At 37.3% G+C, this 16881-nt stretch overlaps 4 protein-coding genes across 12 annotated transcripts; 2 read left to right on the forward strand and 2 right to left on the reverse strand.

The window, feature by feature from the left end:
- The first annotated feature begins 27 nt into the window (after window positions 1–27).
- Window positions 28–3534, forward strand: LOC107271850 (protein arginine N-methyltransferase 3). Of its 2 annotated transcripts, XM_015748343.2 has the most exons (9): window positions 28–145; window positions 261–407; window positions 644–979; window positions 1039–1208; window positions 1282–1437; window positions 1515–1702; window positions 1774–2000; window positions 2092–2451; window positions 2595–3534. In XM_015748343.2, exons 2-9 carry the CDS (start codon window positions 395–397, stop codon window positions 2702–2704), a joined length of 1560 nt encoding a protein of 519 aa, XP_015603829.1. In that variant the 5' UTR covers window positions 28–145; window positions 261–394; the 3' UTR covers window positions 2705–3534. The 2 variants fall into 2 exon arrangements, with proteins under 2 accessions (XP_015603829.1, XP_015603827.1); XM_015748341.2 differs by having other exon boundaries at window positions 137–407.
- Window positions 3535–3976: 442 nt separating this feature from the next.
- LOC107271811 (ETS homologous factor-like) lies at window positions 3977–5109 on the reverse strand. Its single transcript, XM_015748239.1, has 6 exons — window positions 5068–5109; window positions 4859–4964; window positions 4528–4785; window positions 4410–4457; window positions 4247–4327; window positions 3977–4176 (listed from the first exon to the last, which is right to left on the reverse strand). Exons 1-6 carry the CDS (start codon window positions 5107–5109, stop codon window positions 3977–3979), a joined length of 735 nt encoding a protein of 244 aa, XP_015603725.1.
- On the reverse strand, window positions 4875–10118 carry LOC107271846 (protein cramped-like). Of its 4 annotated transcripts, none has more exons than XR_001538754.1 (13): window positions 9892–10118; window positions 9583–9776; window positions 9191–9454; window positions 8886–9089; window positions 8637–8827; window positions 8056–8547; window positions 7799–7969; window positions 7593–7736; window positions 7173–7511; window positions 6973–7083; window positions 6696–6847; window positions 6185–6328; window positions 5928–6104 (listed from the first exon to the last, which is right to left on the reverse strand). XR_001538754.1 is itself a non-coding variant. In XM_015748334.2 (12 exons), exons 1-11 carry the CDS (start codon window positions 9924–9926, stop codon window positions 6743–6745), a joined length of 2250 nt encoding a protein of 749 aa, XP_015603820.1. In that variant the 5' UTR covers window positions 9927–10110; the 3' UTR covers window positions 4875–4964; window positions 6696–6742. The 4 variants fall into 4 exon arrangements, 1 of the variants encoding a protein (XP_015603820.1); XR_001538755.2 differs by having other exon boundaries at window positions 5932–6104; window positions 6197–6324; window positions 9892–10110; XR_001538753.2 differs by having other exon boundaries at window positions 5932–6104; window positions 6197–6328; window positions 9892–10110.
- An 84-nt stretch (window positions 10119–10202) lies between these two features.
- Window positions 10203–16861, forward strand: LOC107271849 (stromal interaction molecule homolog). Of its 5 annotated transcripts, none has more exons than XM_025089090.1 (12): window positions 10203–10747; window positions 10843–10982; window positions 11055–11174; window positions 11251–11363; window positions 11473–11588; window positions 11669–11838; window positions 11962–12105; window positions 12173–12340; window positions 12422–12620; window positions 12867–12944; window positions 14520–14591; window positions 14800–16861. In XM_025089090.1, the coding sequence occupies exons 1-12, from the start codon at window positions 10561–10563 to the stop codon at window positions 15252–15254; spliced, it is 1962 nt and encodes a 653-aa protein (XP_024944858.1). In that variant the 5' UTR covers window positions 10203–10560; the 3' UTR covers window positions 15255–16861. The 5 variants fall into 5 exon arrangements, with proteins under 5 accessions (XP_024944858.1, XP_024944857.1, XP_015603825.1 ...); XM_025089089.1 differs by having other exon boundaries at window positions 10204–10747; window positions 12422–12686; XM_025089091.1 differs by having other exon boundaries at window positions 10207–10747; window positions 12422–12686; window positions 14520–14597; window positions 14800–14939.
- The last annotated feature ends 20 nt before the right edge of the window (window positions 16862–16881 follow it).

Here is a 16881-nt window from a genome sequence, read left to right on the forward strand (position 1 = left end):
ACACCAGGCTACCTCTCAGTCGATATCCGGGCTGGTCCAGGTTGGTTTAATGACCACCCTGTGACGCTGCTCGTAGTTTCTCTAGGGTCTATAGGGCTGCTTTTATAATTATATTATTTTTGAGTTTTAGGTCTGTGACGAGCGTGTAATTATTCAAAATTTTCGAAAATATGACGAGGCATTAATAATATTAAAGTGTTTATTAATTATCGGAATATTCATTAAATAATTAGTTAATATTACTTTCGTCTTGTTCATAGTATAAATCATGGCGAGGCCACATCAAAGCGATACACGTGCGCCAGATAGGATACAGAACGCCAGAGATATCTAACCCTAAACTTGTTTTCTAAATAGGACCATTTAATAAAGTGAATATTTAAAAATTCGTACAATGACTGACAAAGGTAAATTGACTGTCAACTTTTTCGAATAATTGTATTTGTTCATAGTAATATAAATTAATTATGCAGATTATTATGTGTTATTGACTTACCATCCTGTATGTCCACCAATACAGCAGTTTCAGAATTGAATAATAAAATTATATACACATATATGTGAGATTTTACGATTCCCTAACGATTTTATAGATGATTTATATTACTTTGATTACTGTGGTACATAGATTATTTTCTTTCAGTACCAGACTTAGAAATGGATGCTGTCAGTGATTCAGATAGTGGTGACGATTGGGATGAAGTTGAAGATACTTCTAAACGTATACTTTGCCTTTTCTGTGAGAAAGAACTTACCAATTCATCAGAATCTTTAAGCCACTTGGAAACAGTGCATAATTTTAATTTGATTGCCTTCAAAACCAGACATACATTGGACATTTATTCATATATCAAATTGGTTAACTTCATTAGGAAGAACCATGTTTCTGCTGAGGAATTAAAAGCACTTGGAATTAAAACATGGGATAGTGACGAATATCTAACACCAGTATTACAGGATGATGGCTGGTTAATGCTAGGTAATTTAATTTTCTTAATGAACAACTGTACCATTATTTATTAATATTTTTAATAACAGACATTGAGGATTTTGAAGATGAAGCCCCTAAACCTGCAGCGTATCCAGTGAATTCAGAGAATGGCTGTGTTACACTTTCTGAAGTACATTTTGCAGAATTACAAAGGACTATTCAGTCACTCAAAGCTCAATTGGAACAGAGAGAATTAGCTTGCTTATTGGCTAAGCAGGTATTATTCCTTTCATATAACAGGAAAAACATAGAGATTGACAGTTATTCATTTTGCACAATTCTGTTTGCAGCAAATTGACGAAATGATAGAAAAAGCTCAGCATCTTGTTCTGGATGACGATTCTCAACCATTAGAGAATCGTTGTGTAAGGAACGTCAGTTTAGACGTTGACGAAGGATATTTTAGCACTTACAGTCATTTTGCAATTCATCACGAAATGCTTACGGTACAGAATACGGCTGGTTTAACTAGTGAAATATAAATTATCTATATTCTGTAAAACATCAACCTCTTATATTTCAGGATAAAGTGAGAACAGAAAGCTATCGAGATGCGCTTTTAACTAATTCCCACATGTTTTCAAATTGTGTGATGCTTGATGTTGGCTGTGGTACAGGAATCCTGTCAATGTTTGCTGCAAAATCAGGATGTCGACAAGTGATCAGTGTAGATCAATCAGATGTGATCTATCATGCAATGGATATTGTAAGGTAAGTGCATAAAGTTTGTAAACACAAATTACTTTGGAGAATTGTATTATAATTTACAACATTTTTATTAGGGAGAATCATCTAACAGACGTGATAACCCTAAAAAAAGGCAGACTCGAAGACATTGAGCTAGATATAGAGAAAGTTGACGCAATCGTTTCAGAGTGGATGGGATATTTCCTATTATTTGAAGGAATGCTTGATACTGTTATTTACGCCAGAGACAATTACTTACGACCTGGAGGGAAGTTACTTCCCAATCGATGTGCAATCAGTATTGTCGGATCAGGTGACACAAGTAATTACCACTTCATAATATTTAATTATATTTATGTGTCGTTATAAAAATATCTAGTATATTTAATTAATTCTTCCTCGTTGTTATTTAGAGAGATACATTGATCTAGTGGATTATTGGTCGAATGTCTATGGCTTTAAAATGAGTTGCATGAAACCAGAGGTTGTGCGAGAGCCGAGCATTGAAATCTGCAACCCACAGGATCTCGTTACCAGTGTGGCTGAGATAAAATCCTTTGACCTTTACACAGTTCAAACGGATTGCGTAAATTTCTCCGTCAATTTTGATCTCACTGTTCATAGGACTGGTTCGTTGACAGCAATTATTGGATACTTCGATGTCTTTTTTGATTTAGATAATCCAATAAGCTTCAGCACAGGACCACAATCTACGCCGACACATTGGAAACAGACTGTTTTCTCTTTGAGCGAACCGATCAGCATTACCGAAGGTTCGTAGTTTCATAATTATCGATTATCCTTTATAAAAGATACATTTTGCTTAAAAGCTGATCAAATTATTGGACCCACATTGTAAAATTATCTTCAATTCCATTATGTTGTGAATGCAGCTTTAACTTTTTTTTACTTTCAGGGGAAGTGGTTAGTGGCAAATTGATTTGCCGAAGAAATATAAAGGATATTCGTGGCCTCGTAGTGACAATTCACATAAAGAATTTTAGTCAGGTTTACCATTTGGACTAAAAACGGACATAAAAAGAATCAAGAAAGAGGAAACAAGAAGTAAAATCGTATGTGCCAATACTATTTGAACGATATAAAATTAACAATGCCCATAGGACCTTTATTACAATTAATATTTACACAACGGACCTATGATTGCGATTTCATGGTTACGTAAAATAAAAAAAAAATAATAGATAAGAACAAGAAACGAAAGACTAGGGAAAACATGAAATCAAGAATAAATCGTTTGATAAAGTTATCGTTATCGATAATGATTACTTTTAAATATTAATAACTTAGTCTCTTAATAAATAGTCCCCAAGGCATAATAGCGCACAAGAATCGGCATTGTCGTTTGTTCGCCCTGTATACAGAGTGATGCAAAAATTATACAACGATGAGCGGAATGTAGGAAATACCATTCTTGAAATAATCATAGTAATTATAAAATCATTGCCTCGGCTTCGAACCATTCGAAACCCGTTAGAGTTACGCGAATAATTCATTTAACATTCTGTATTTACATTTTAAGTTTATCTCGTTCAATATCTCAAAACGAAGGATCTCGCTATAGATCTCGTATTTCTCTTCCTTGACCATTCGAATACCCTGTACGTCTTGTACATTTCTCTAGATTTTTTTCTCGATCCAGCCACTACTAGTTACACGTGTCAATCGAAGCTTCTACGGTCGCGGTTATTCTGTGCGGTTCTGTGATAAAATTAATTGATAATTACTGTTACGAGTTACAAGAATATTGATGGTATAATTATATAACATAATCAATATTGATTATATCTAAAACTAATCCATTGAAAGAGTTACACAATAAATGGTTTAAGACTCGATTACTTCCTCTTTTTGATCACCTCATAAACATCTTTTTTATTGATGTGACGAGTTCTTTTATTTTTTCATTTTTCTTGCATTTGATCACTTATGATATAAACGATGATAAAACTTAATGTAATACTAATCAGCAGTGGAAATATGTCTGTCCCACTTCCCTCTCTGAAACTTAGAGATAGCAAGCTGATTTCTGAATTCTCTTGAGTCGTCAAATCGCTAATTATTTTCATAATGATTTAGCGTGTTTTATCTTTTTTGATTAAAAAATTCGGATTGTCCGTTTGCCAGCCAACCGCATTTCGCCCGAATTGATACACTAATCGTCGTCCATGAACTGGCTTAAAAATTTCGCTCTTGTAGTAATACCTACAGGAAAAGTGACAATAAAATGTGTGAATTAGAATACAAATACACAAAGAGGACAAATTCTCGTAAAAACAACTACCTCATGGCTCTACTGAGCTTTTCGTACGTCATCTTTGTATTTCCTTTTCTCGCTCCCCATTTCTTAGCTACTTCGTCATTGCGCATGAAACGAAATTGAGCCTGTGAATAATCCTCCCACCGTATGAGTTTCGGACACGTATCTTCATTATGCAAAAGTTGCACAATGAACTGCCATAATTTTCCGTAAGTATTTGCTGTGAAATCAATCAATGCAATTTAAATGTATTGGAAAATATCGCTACAATTCGAATATCCAATACTTACATGTCTTATTGCACTTTGACACGCGAGGTCTTCCCGGTGATCGTTTTGGACGTACTTTATCACTGCTATCCGACTCAACATCTGCAATATCAAAAAGGATTCGTTACTACGATATTAATATTGCTTTGATAAATTTTTATTTTTTAATTAAACCTCAACTGACCAGATAGATTATTCGTTCGAGAAAATTTATCCTCACAGGGTATGTCTACTAAAACAAATGTAAAAGATAAGAAAGATAGTTGCAAACGATTTATATCTACGGATGCTATGATTCTTACGAAATTCGGATAAGTGTTCTGAGTGCAAAATATCATAGAGCCTCTCGCCGTAGACCTCATCGTACAGTTTGAAGTCATCCTTCGTCATTGAAATTAAATCCTGTCCAGGAACACATAAGGAATCCGAAATGGAGCGATAAGGTTGTCCCAGACGTTTCGAACTATTTAACAGCCACCCTGCACTGTCTCTTCGACTCCAATGTTTTACCGATTTCTCCGACCAGGCTACACCATCGTTAGACATATCGTCTTTATCGGCTGAGATGAGAAACCAATCAAAGAAGATCAATAAATAAATTAATTCAAATTATTTAATAATTCCTTTACTTACCAAGAAAAAAATTGTGTTGCTGCACATTCGCCCCAGTGTCCATGTCGTAGATTTTTTTCTCCGAGTCGATATCATTTTCCTCGTTGTACATTGTCAGGGAATCATTCTGTTGACATAGAAATACATTACAATCCATAATATGAAAATTGTTTAAAATCAAAAGTGAAACTTATGACAACGGACAATTAAAGCATTGACAAAAAACCTACTTCTATCCAGTAATGAGTCTGGTAGTTTACCAAATTATTCATAATACATGTCATTCTTTGTCGTTCGATAGAGAACTTTTTTACACAACCGGACAATATTAAAATTCACTCTTTTTTACTAATCAAAGTTACGAAGAAACTTGAGGATTAATCTTTTTATTTTTACGTCTATATACGTTTTGTCTTGCAGTAATGCGGAACCCACAAACATAAACTTATTGTTAGTGCAACGTCTTTGATTTGCAAAGCAATTCTTAACCGCGCACACAGCTATGATGGAACTGATTGTGAGAATCGCGCTGCAAGTGCCTGAGGAGCCTGCCGGTTTCGCACCGGGATTTCCCGCTCTCGTTCTCGGCCAATCGTTCCTCAAGATCCCCACTTTTGCGAATTCTTTCTGACGCAACTACATTTATTTTTAGCGTGTCACGATGCAATCAGGGACGCAGACAATTCTACGAAATCGTTGAGTTACGGGCTAATGAAGGGGACTTGCTCAATCTAGAATCAAGACGGCCCTTTTCCAAAATTAAAAAAAAAAAGAAATAAAATTAAACCAGTATGCTAAATTTCAACGATGACTTTTGACATATGACTATAGTAATTTTGAAGGTAAAATATTGTATCATGTGTGTCATGCATAGATGGTGTTTTAATTAAAAATAAATGCAAATAAACTAATGGCAAATTGTATAAATATCTTTTCTTTTGTTCAATATCAACGCTATTTCAATCATGTTTCAGTAATGGCAATTACGTCGTATGATATTACTCCTATTTTTCTTTGTGTTTTCCTGGAATATATTCGCAGTCGCAACAAAACTCGCGTTTCGTAAGATCCTCGAGGAAAAACATACTACCTGCGGAATGCCATTTACGATGATAACAGATCTTTGAAGAGACGTAGCCGTTTCTAAATCCTTGCAGTCTGATTCGGATTCAATTAATTTCCAACTTCCGCAGGATTATAAGAAATTTCTCAAACTAGTCTGTCCTGCTGGATTAGCATAATAATACGATTGCGATTGTAATGCTGTCTGGAAAGCAATAAAGCAAAGTTATCAATTGAGTAGCCAGTGTTTTTCTTTCGATAAAGTTTTCAACTATAGAGACTTGCATAATTGCTCACGGTTCTTCGCTAAACGATGATGAAAAATCCACATAATGCCCTTTAATTCGTGAACCAGGAAAAAGTCGCAGGCGATGACTACACGTCTTTCTGATTGGCTCTTGGACGAGGGTCACGTGCTCGGACGACTATCTTATATAGGTATACGGAGAACCACAAACAAACCAAGATATGAATCATTCATAAGTTGCTTTCGCAATACACCACGCACGAGACTCGTTTTCCTTTTATTAGTTTAAAAACTAAGAGAACTATTGATGCGCACTAACTATAAATTAATGTTGTATTCTTTTTATTATCTTGCCTCAAAGAAATCAACTTTCAATCAGTCTTGTTTTTCTTCTTTTCGAATTGTATTAATTTTTTACGATACGTGGTGGAAGTACTTTTAACTAGTTAAACTCGATGCTCGTGAATATCGGCAGAAATTAAAATTCGCATCATGTTGTGGCCGGGAAATAATATCAATAAATTCAATGAAACTAGGTAGAACACGTACATTCGTTGTGCTTCCTATTTGACTTCACTGTATGCGGATTTCGGTTTTCATTTCTTTTGGTCGTCGGATGCGATTTGTGATGCTAAATTAGCAAATTTCGCCATGTAATCCACGCTGTTTTCTCCCATTAGGCATTGCATTTGAGTGACAACCTGAAATGTCATGACGCATTTACACTTTTATTAACAAATAAACGGTCAAGACGTTTATTGCGAATCTAGAAATCCGATGTTATATTCGGGTTTTTGAAAATTGTTGAGTAATAGTGTGAAATTACATCTGACGATGGTCGAACGTCTTCCACAGGTTGACTTCCTAGTTGCCCACGATGCGACTTCACTGGAGATTCGAGTTGTCCGAGAAAACTGCTTAGCGAGAAATCCGCGACCTGTTATAAACGCAGAGTAATGTTATGTAGAAGGAAATACGAGTAAAAAACATACTAATTTACGAGAAGAACGCTTGAATAAAAATAACCTCGCTGTTGAGCCACTGATGTTCGCCTTCCTTCAGTATTTGAGTGGCGCTTGTAATTATTGAATTCGATGGCTGTGCCCGCCCTTCGGCCGCCAATACGCCAAGAAAGTTTTTATCTTGAGAATCCTCTGCAGGCATTTCTGCCTTATCAACCACCTCATCTGGAGTTTCGCTTTCTGGTGTAGTTTCCCCAACTGGAGAGGATACTCCTTGCTGCAGTAAACTCGCTGACGACGAGTTTGTCGACGATGTACCAGAGACCAAAGGCAGTACTCGTTGTACTACCAAATTTCTTTGACGCACCGTTCTACCCCTTTTGCAAAATCGATTTTTGAATTTCTAAAAACAAAGAGCATTCATAAGTGCAAAATCAGTACAAGCAGCAAACGGTTTATTTGATAAATAGCTATCGGGACTTACGTCAAGTTGAGTTTTGAAAGCATCCGGTGTTCCGAGTTTGTGATAAGCCTGCGGAATTAAAGGTCGTCGAAATGTGGATTCTTTGGTCGATGGAATCCTTGAAGATATGACGGTCTCATTACTTCCTGATGTGTTATCATACACCTGAAGAAAATGAAATTGCGTTGCAATAGTTTTAGATATGTATGTTGCCACGATTTTTTTACCTTACTAGTACCATAACTGTGCTTGGCAATAGACAATAACTTCTGCAAAGCCAAACATAGACTATCATCTCTTGTAGAAGCAATGGACTTAGTCTTTTCTATGGAAGGACTTTGACTTTGCACTGGTAAATCCCACAAATATTCCAGAATTATTTTTGAGTCCCTACCAAACTGAAATTAAAAGAAAATCAAACTTTTAGCACGCAATTCAGAAGAGAATACTGTAATCTCTGTACTAAACAATCAAAGTAACTTACCATTAGAAAGAGATCACCCACGGTAATAGTATTGGCTTCCTCGATGTTCCAACCTTGTCGAATTCTGGTCACTGTCTCTCTTCCTGGAAATCTGTTGGGTTCACTCAAATGTTCAGATAAACTTCTATCAGAATTTGTAATATCCGTTGGCTTTTCCGATACAATTCCTTCCGCAACTTCCAAGTCGCTATTGTTGTCTGGTTGGGTTGAGGATGCATCCTCGGCACGATTTGGAAATCGTTTGTCCATTTTGTATCTCTTGATTCCCTTCTTGCCAACGCCCTTCAAATATTGTACGGAACCAAGTAATTCTTCACGTGAACTTTTCAAACAGAGTCGTTTCTCGTAAGAGTTTAAACTGACGCTATTACTCGTTAAATATTCGCCTAGGTTCACCGTTGGCAAAGCGATCTTACAGGACTCCGGAGGAATAACGCGCAACAGTCGGATATCCTTCGAGTCACCAGATAATTCACTTTCAGAGACTACACACTGTTTTTTTATATAAGGATTTTTGGTTTCCTTACATTGAGGTATCCAGATGACAATTATATGTTACATATTACAATCAGAAAGGATACAGTCCTGTACTTCACAGGTTTCCATCTTTGCTGTAGAAATGTTAGTAAGCTGGAAAGTCTTCTTTGAACAGGAACAAGAGTTCTGACTCTAGGATTCATTGCTGCAGCCTGAACTTCCCACCAGGCCAAATTCGTTCTTGGCCTCAGTTCAATAGTCACTCTGGAAGGTAGTTTGATTTCCTCTTGCCAATCTACAGCAAATAATTTATTTGAGCCCAATGGCATAATTTTTATGTTTTCTATTGATACCTTCAAGTTGATTGAGTTTTCTAAGTGCTCTGCAAATTGGTGTCTTAATTCTCATAGTCTTGCCACGCAGCCTAACTTGGGTGGAACCCCAGTAAACAAGCTCATTCAGTTTGAGATGTACTTTTTCATGAATTCGTGGCAATTTTCGTCTCAATTCTCCATAATTTATTAACCCATAAAGTTCTTGCGATGCCTTTTTTACGTCTAAAAATAATTCATGTGTAAAGTCAAATACAAAGTATCAGAGTGCATTATTAATATTCTAAGGTAACAATGCAGTTTCAAATAATAAAAAATAAATGTACCTTCAGAAAACTTTAAATGCTTTGATATCTTAAGCCAGGTTCTGTAGTAAAAGTGCCTTATTTGCTCCTTGTTTTTAATCATATTATCCGGCAGACCCTTTTTCTTTCCTTGACTAAGGAAAAAGCTTTGCAATGCATCAAAATCTTTGCCAAATTCATTTAAAGCCTTGAAGAAAGTGTTCTTGTCCTCCATCGACCAGAGTTCACAGGATCTTTTAAAGGACCTAACAATTTTAGCTTCTGCATTCTCATCATCCTTTGACTCTGTACAGAAGCAGCAAATAAAATGTCAACAAATGTGTTAATGAAATAGTTAAAGCAAAAAATGATAAATCAGTACGATGCTACTTATTATATTAATTTAAACAAAGCAGACATAAAATTGAACGAACCCTTTCGATCATAAAGTTGACCTGAGTCGCCAGAATCCATTCTCATTTTTTTTGTGGGCCTGACTATTTTTGCCTGACAATTTTTCGAATCAGAAGTTTTCACATCTATCTGAACTTGTGGATCTTCTCGTTTTAGAGTCTGACCTTCAGTTTCATCATTCTTTACCGTAATTTCTGCATTATGGTCAAGCTCCCTGTATAAATATATGATAAAAATAAGAATAAAATAAGTTGCGATACTTGAATATTCACTGAAGATTAAGATAAATACATCAGAGTTTAATAATACTAGAAAATGATAAGTCTTACATTGTGTTGCAGTGTGAAATATATAGTAGACGCATAAATCTTCCAGTCAATGAATGGTTTCATAAATGTGTATCAAGAAGACAGGATAAAACTGCAGAATATGACTCCTTCTTGAAGAATTAAATGTAAACAAAATTAAACAATCGACAGCTAACTTCAAGAAGAAGTCGTATTTTGCAGAATTTAGCCCTTTTGCTAAGGTATAGCTGAAATTGCACACTCAGTTTGGTGCTGCCAATAAGCTTATTGCGGACGCTGTGCATACTACGGTTTTCAGATGAAAGATCCACCCGTCCAGCAGATCTGTCGTCGTAGCCCGTGTTCACGGTGGTTCACGGTGGCCTTGATAGAACATTTGATTTCTTGAGCAGTGTACTTAATTCGTGTGTGAGCTACTCAGCTCGCCACGTTTCAACGCGAAGTCGTCTTGATGGAGAAGACGGCCTCCTGGTGTTCCAGGATCTTCTGGCGCCGACACTTCTAGAATCTTTCCATCTGGGATATTTTGTAAAATCTCTAACCTGTAACCTTACTCTCTTGATATCCTGCTAACAACCTTGAAGAACATTTACGAAGACATCATCTTCAAGCTTCTCATCTAGACCTGAACAAGTGTTGCCATAGAAGCTTCTTCAATATCTGCATAGCAGGCAGATAGAATTCTGTAAAATGAGGGTTGCTATAACACTCATTGCTGTACTCCGCATACTCTGCCTCTTCTGTGGTGGAGTACGAGCCAGCGGCGGGGCCCTGGACTCTGGTGCAAGCTTTCAGTCCAGTACCCCGCCGCCAAAGCTTCCAGCCTTTTCCAGCAGCCTTACCGATGGACTGGCACAGGCTGTAGCTCACGAATCAGGTATGTATTTTGTTCATAATTATTTATTTTTTGTATATATTAAAAGTGTCATTATTACAATTAATTATATTAAGCTAAATTTACATTCACTATAGGTACTGAAACATGCAATGATGACTTGGCATGTTTGACGATGGCTTCTCATGATCGTCTTGGTCTGGAGGCAATAAAATCACTGCACAGTCAATTGGATGATGATGCTAATGGAAACGTTGACCTCTCGGAATCGGATGATGTAATATTTAAAAAAAAAATCATAAGAATTTTATACCATAGACAGATTTTAAGTATGAGTCTCAATTTTTAGTTCTTGAGGGAGGAACTTCAATACGAGGCTGGTTATGAACGACGCCAAAGAGCCTTTCACCATAATGATGATATGCACATAAGCGTTCGAGAACTCTGGGAAGCTTGGTTGCGTTCGGAGGTATTTAGGAAGTCGAGAGTAGTATAAAAAAATTCTATAGATTTATAACGTATAACTATACGAAAATTATTCTTAGGTTCATAACTGGACCATTGAGCAGACTTCCGAATGGCTCACGAGCAATGTCGAGCTTCCGCAATACGTTCCGACTTTTATACAACATCGTATCACTGGAGCAACACTGCCCAGGTATTAAAATTAATTTTTACACTCGTACCATTTTAGCAACGAATAATATGAAGAAATATAGATTTGAGTCCTAACATAATCTTCTATCCTTATATTAAACGTCTTTCAGACTTGCAGTAAACAATATGCATTATTTGAGCAACGTACTTGGAATTAAGGACCCAATTCACAAGCAGAAAATTGCCTTGAAAGCTATGGACGTGGTTTTGTTTGGTCCTCCTAAAGGTACCGCGATGGTCAAAATATCTAAAAAGTCTTTATCCGCAGATGAAGTGATTTCCTCATTCGTTTGATACCCTTTGCAGACTCGGGTCACAGTTTGAAAGATTTGGTGCTGATAACGCTTCTCTTCGGCGCTTTAATTGGCTGCTGGTATGCTTATCAGCAGAAAAAGAACTCGCAAAAACATTTGCTTAGAATGATGAAGGATATGGAGAGTCTCCACAAGGCAGAGCTTGCCTTGGAGGACTTGCAGGTACGAATAATTAGTCATCAATTTTAATTATTTATTAACTGTATCTTTTGAATATTAGTAATAGCGCAAAACAGTTTGCATCTTTGATGTCGATAAGACATTTGAGTTTTTGTTAATTTACAGAAAGAATTGGAGAGGGCAAGGTTGGAGCAGGAGAGTGCAGCTACCGAAAAACAGAACCTAGAGAAGCGGCTTCAAGATGAGAGCCTAGGATTACATACTTCTTACTCCGATCTGGAGGTTTCTCAACTAAAAGCCGAAATAGAGGTAAATAAAAACGATTTTCATTCTAATTAAAATTAGTTTTTTCTTACGATTAAATGATTCGTTGCAGATGTTGAAAATGGAACTTCAAAGAGCAGAAGGTGAACTCGAGGATCGCTGCTGGTCTCCGCCTGTCGGTCTTCAACATTGGTTACAGTTAACGCATGAGATAGAAAACAAAGCCTACACTAAGAAAAAGATTTCTGCCGAGAAGCAGTTGCAACAAGCGCGAGAAGCTGTGAGTGTGAAATTCCATTTAAAAGCTATTATCCGTAATTCGTCTATAACAAGTAATGATATATTCGTCAACGTCGTTCAGTGTGAAAAATTAAGAAAGAAGCGGTCGAGCCTCGTTGGCGCCTTTGTTTCAACACATGGGAAATCAATCGACGAAGTTGACAAGAGTATCGTGGATGCTAGAACAGCTCTGAACGAGGTCACGGCAGAGTTACAGGAGAGAGTTCATCGCTGGAAGCAGATCGAACTACTATGCGGCTTCAACATCATCAACAATAACGGTCTGAACTATTTGGAAACGATTCTCTATAGAGGAGCGCCCAATGGCCGAAGCCTTGGGTTTAGAGGTATTAGTTATCAATTGTTTAAATATCTACTCTCATCTCGCTTTGGTGTTGACCGAGATAGTGAAAAAACGGTGCTTCCAATAACAGTGGATAATAAACTATTGCGTAAAGACACATAATGATCCGAGGTACACGGTTAAATAACATTGAATTTGACACGCTTTCAAAATTCTGTTTCAGGTCGAATGAGCAGCCAGGACGACCTAGACGACGAAGTGAGCTCGGTTTACTCGCCGACGTCTACAGGTTCTGCAGCAGGTAAGCTGGAATCAGAAAGCTTGGAAAACGAGCACACCGATTGACCATTGTTCAATGCTGATCGACACGAGAAAATGAATTTTATTGCACGCTGTCTGAATTTCAATCCTTACCCAACACAAGTTCTTCTGTTTGCTTCTTTCTTCTGTACTTTTTCTCATCCTCGTTTGCTCATACGAATTCCCTCGTAATGGAACAGAAATACAATTAGGATTTTAAACAAAAAGTTTAATCTCACTGTACGTCTCACTTTCGTAAAGACGGTACAAGACTATTTATTGAATTTTGATCTGACGATGAGTGCCTTTCTGTTAGGACACGATAATGAAAAGTGCAATTCAGTTGTACTGGCTATTCTTTTTCTTTTTGCAAATTGGAAATTGGTGATATTTACTGCTGGACAGTTAGATATATTCCACAGTTAGAAACTCTGGAAGGGTTATATTTCATTGTGCTAATACCTTTCCATAAGTATACTTCAAAATTTATAAGCGGGCTTCCAGATGCGATGTGTATGCAACAGCGCATTTTGTCAGCGCTTTGACTAAAAATTCCATTTAGATATAAAGAATATAAAATATAGATATACGTGTAGAAAGATTTAAACAATTAAAAAATATTTCAAAATAGGTCTCACATTATAGAAATTACGGTAGAACCAGTGATAGAATTTTTAATACATATATACTATACAACAAAATTATACTCAAATTTATATTATATATTTATGTATGTTTATATATGTATACGAAAGGATATCTTACACAGAAGGAATGGAACTCTATTTTTTCTACAATGGCGACATTTTCTGGCAATTCGAAAAAAGGTGAATTAACATCAGATATGAATCACGATCAAACTAAAGTCAACTTTTCTAAAATGGAAATGAGCAATCAATTAATAATCGGTGGTTTGTTCAATACTGTCCCTTATTTTATTTTGCTCTGTTTCTCTTTAATTATTCTCACTGACTTCTCTACTTCCCCGTGCCACTTTCTTTTGCTTATTTTTGATTTACTTTACGAAGTGAAACAAACAATTTTAAAATCAGAGTCCTACTGTAAATTAAAGTCGTGATTTTCTTTTCCTTTTTTTTTTCTTCGCTGTGCGGTCTCTTTCCGTGAGCATGGTTAATCAAAAGAATAATAAAAACCAACTTTCCTGTCGAATCCACTGTAAGATATGTACAGAGTGAAAAAAGAAATAACTAAAAGATCAGCCAGGACAAAATCTATTTTGTATATTACATTTACTGTAGCGTGACGTCAAATAGACTCGTCTAGGTCTATAATATTTTAGAATTATTGATACATATACTTATTAATATATTTGTGACGATACTGTTAATTAGCTTACCCGTGTAACAAAGGCGACGAATAATGCAAAATAAAGTCGAGAAAGGGAAAGTGGACTTTTTGATTTACTCGAGAGACTCTGGCACGTGGGAATACTTCCACGTTTACATGAAATCCTAATCCTCCTCGAATTTCTTTGAAGTTCTGCAATGAAATTCGAGTCCTCAAAAAATGCCTCTAATATTGAAAACGCCTGCTAAAGCAAGGGCCTTCTCCATAGGTTCAGCTTTGTTTCAGCGCTTTCAAGAACTACATGGAAGAATACTCCAGTGGAAAATCAGCAAGGAATTCAGTTAAAGTGAAAACAATGACAGATACATACTTTGTACATCCAAGTCCTTTAATTCATAACGAAAAAGATAGATCCAACTATCAAAAACAATTTCAAACAGACCTAATGAAGGATCTTCCAGTCACAAAAAAATGGACATCGACTTTAGGATATACCTTATACTCAACGTCCATAGCTTTTTGAAGTAACTCATTAAATCTTCCCCTAGGAGTAGCAGCAACTATGCCGGAGAGTTTCACCTGGAAGGAATCGTCTGTTCCACCGGACTCGTCGGGTAGCGAGACTGGAAAGGATACTCCACCGGAAGCAGTACACTTCACAGTGGGTGGCGATGTCACCGAGGAGATCAGTCCGCCTGTCCGTCCTAACCCTCGCGACAAGGCAGGCATGGTCAGATCCTACAGTCAGGACACGAACATGGTGATCGAGGAGAGGTCCTCCGGGCTGTCGAAGACGTCCTTTTCCGAGAATTCCCTCGACTCATCGGACAGCAAGAGGAGATCAGTGAGGAAGTCGATGAAGGATCTACCTACGGTGTACTCGGTAGACGACGAGACCCTCAGCACCGACTCGAACTCCACCGCCGACAACGACGAGCTCAAGCGACGTCGCCGTAAACTCCACTTTCCCGGATTCCGCAAAAATAAGTCAAAGCTAACGTGATCCCTCTGAAAACCCTAGTCGTGCGTAGGTGTGCCTTTGCGGATGGATAGGCGAGGGAGACGCGAACAAGGATTGAGAGAACCCGAGAAGGGGATAGAGAGAGTGCTTTCATGGGAAAGAGTAGAATTAGCCCAGGGGCGTCCTCCACAACGCACTCGTTGTCGTCCTTCGAAGGGTTCATTCGCAGCTAGTGAGAGTCTTCCGCATGCGGTCGGTCGGTCGGTCGGTCGGTATCTCTCGCATCATTCCTCACTCTTATTTCTTTGTATGCGCAGCGCCCAAGTATTACAAAATTATTCCAACATACGCAATGATCTTATTCGATGTAACTCGGTTTCTGATCAATTCCTCTTTTTCTTTTTCTTCTTTCTCTATTTCCATCTTTCTTTATCTTTTGCTCTATCTGACTAGAGCAGCGCACAATGTTCATTGAAATTCCTTAAATTTCAAAAGAGAGACGCTCTACCGGCCGCGATTGGGATTCTAGTTAACAAATCGAATAGAGCGAAATGACAATACAAAATTCGCAAATTTCCAAATAATTGCCTGATTCTCTGTTTAGGCAGAACTACACGGAACACGTGGGGGTGTCTTATTTAATGTTCTGTTCGTAATAGACGTCTCTTATTTTTGTCTTTACACTTAATCTTTTTTCCGTGTCCCTTTTTTCTTATAAAAATCTATCGAAACTCTTTGGTATTATCGTTATTACTTTTGATTAGCATAAAACATACAATTAATAAGCACGAGTATAGGAACCTGATTGCACGTAAAAGAATCAACTTAAATATTTTATCCCGTTTGAAAAATCCAAGATCGATCGATCCCATCACCTGCCACCAAGCCTTGCTAGCCAAAGCCAGTAACAATAGAGGAATATATTTTTTTTTTTTTTTAAAGGATTAAAAGTCTATGTAATATTCCTCTTTAGGACTTTCATGAAAAAGAGCATCGTAGCAGCGTATATAAGTAACGAAGTTCTAACCCGTAAGACCCTTTAATCGTTCGATCTTTGGAAGTATCTTTTTCGAATGGCTCGACCGATCCGTGTTCTTCCCAATTTCTCAAAGTCATTGCGTTGCCAGGTGTTAATGTTAATGATGGCTGCGCTTTGCTTTGTAACACGTCAAGGATAGTTTCTCAGGTTGTGTCTTTCGTAATTAGTCTCGTCGAGCCTAATTGATGAAGCGATAAGAGGCGAGTGAGCCGGATTAAATATAAAATGATCGGGGGCACGTCGCGTCCGCGCACGGAATTGCTATTTTTGCTAAAACAACAAATAAATAAGATGTTACTATAACTAATACAAATTACTTAAGCCGACAATGAATGTCGAGCAACGCGACGTGTCCTGAGCCGTCGTGACGGTGATTACCGGTCGACCGGTTCGCTCTTATAGTTACTTACACTTTAGCTACTTTAGCAAATCGACCGATATTAAATTATTCCTAGGATTAATAACATTGATAGACTAATTGATTCTCAAGCAAAGTGTCTTCCCAGTAAAAGAGAGAGTGAATAACTGGATGAGCGCGAGTGTGGGCGAGAGGCGTGAACGTGACAATTTTTTTCCACAGTAATTAAGAAAAAAAAATATAGGTAAGGGCGGGGGGGGGGGGGGGGCAAA

Source organism: Cephus cinctus, unplaced genomic scaffold, assembly GCF_000341935.2.
Source record: "Cephus cinctus unplaced genomic scaffold, Ccin1 Ccin1_scaffold1043, whole genome shotgun sequence".
NCBI classification, from domain to species: domain Eukaryota; kingdom Metazoa; phylum Arthropoda; class Insecta; order Hymenoptera; family Cephidae; genus Cephus; species Cephus cinctus.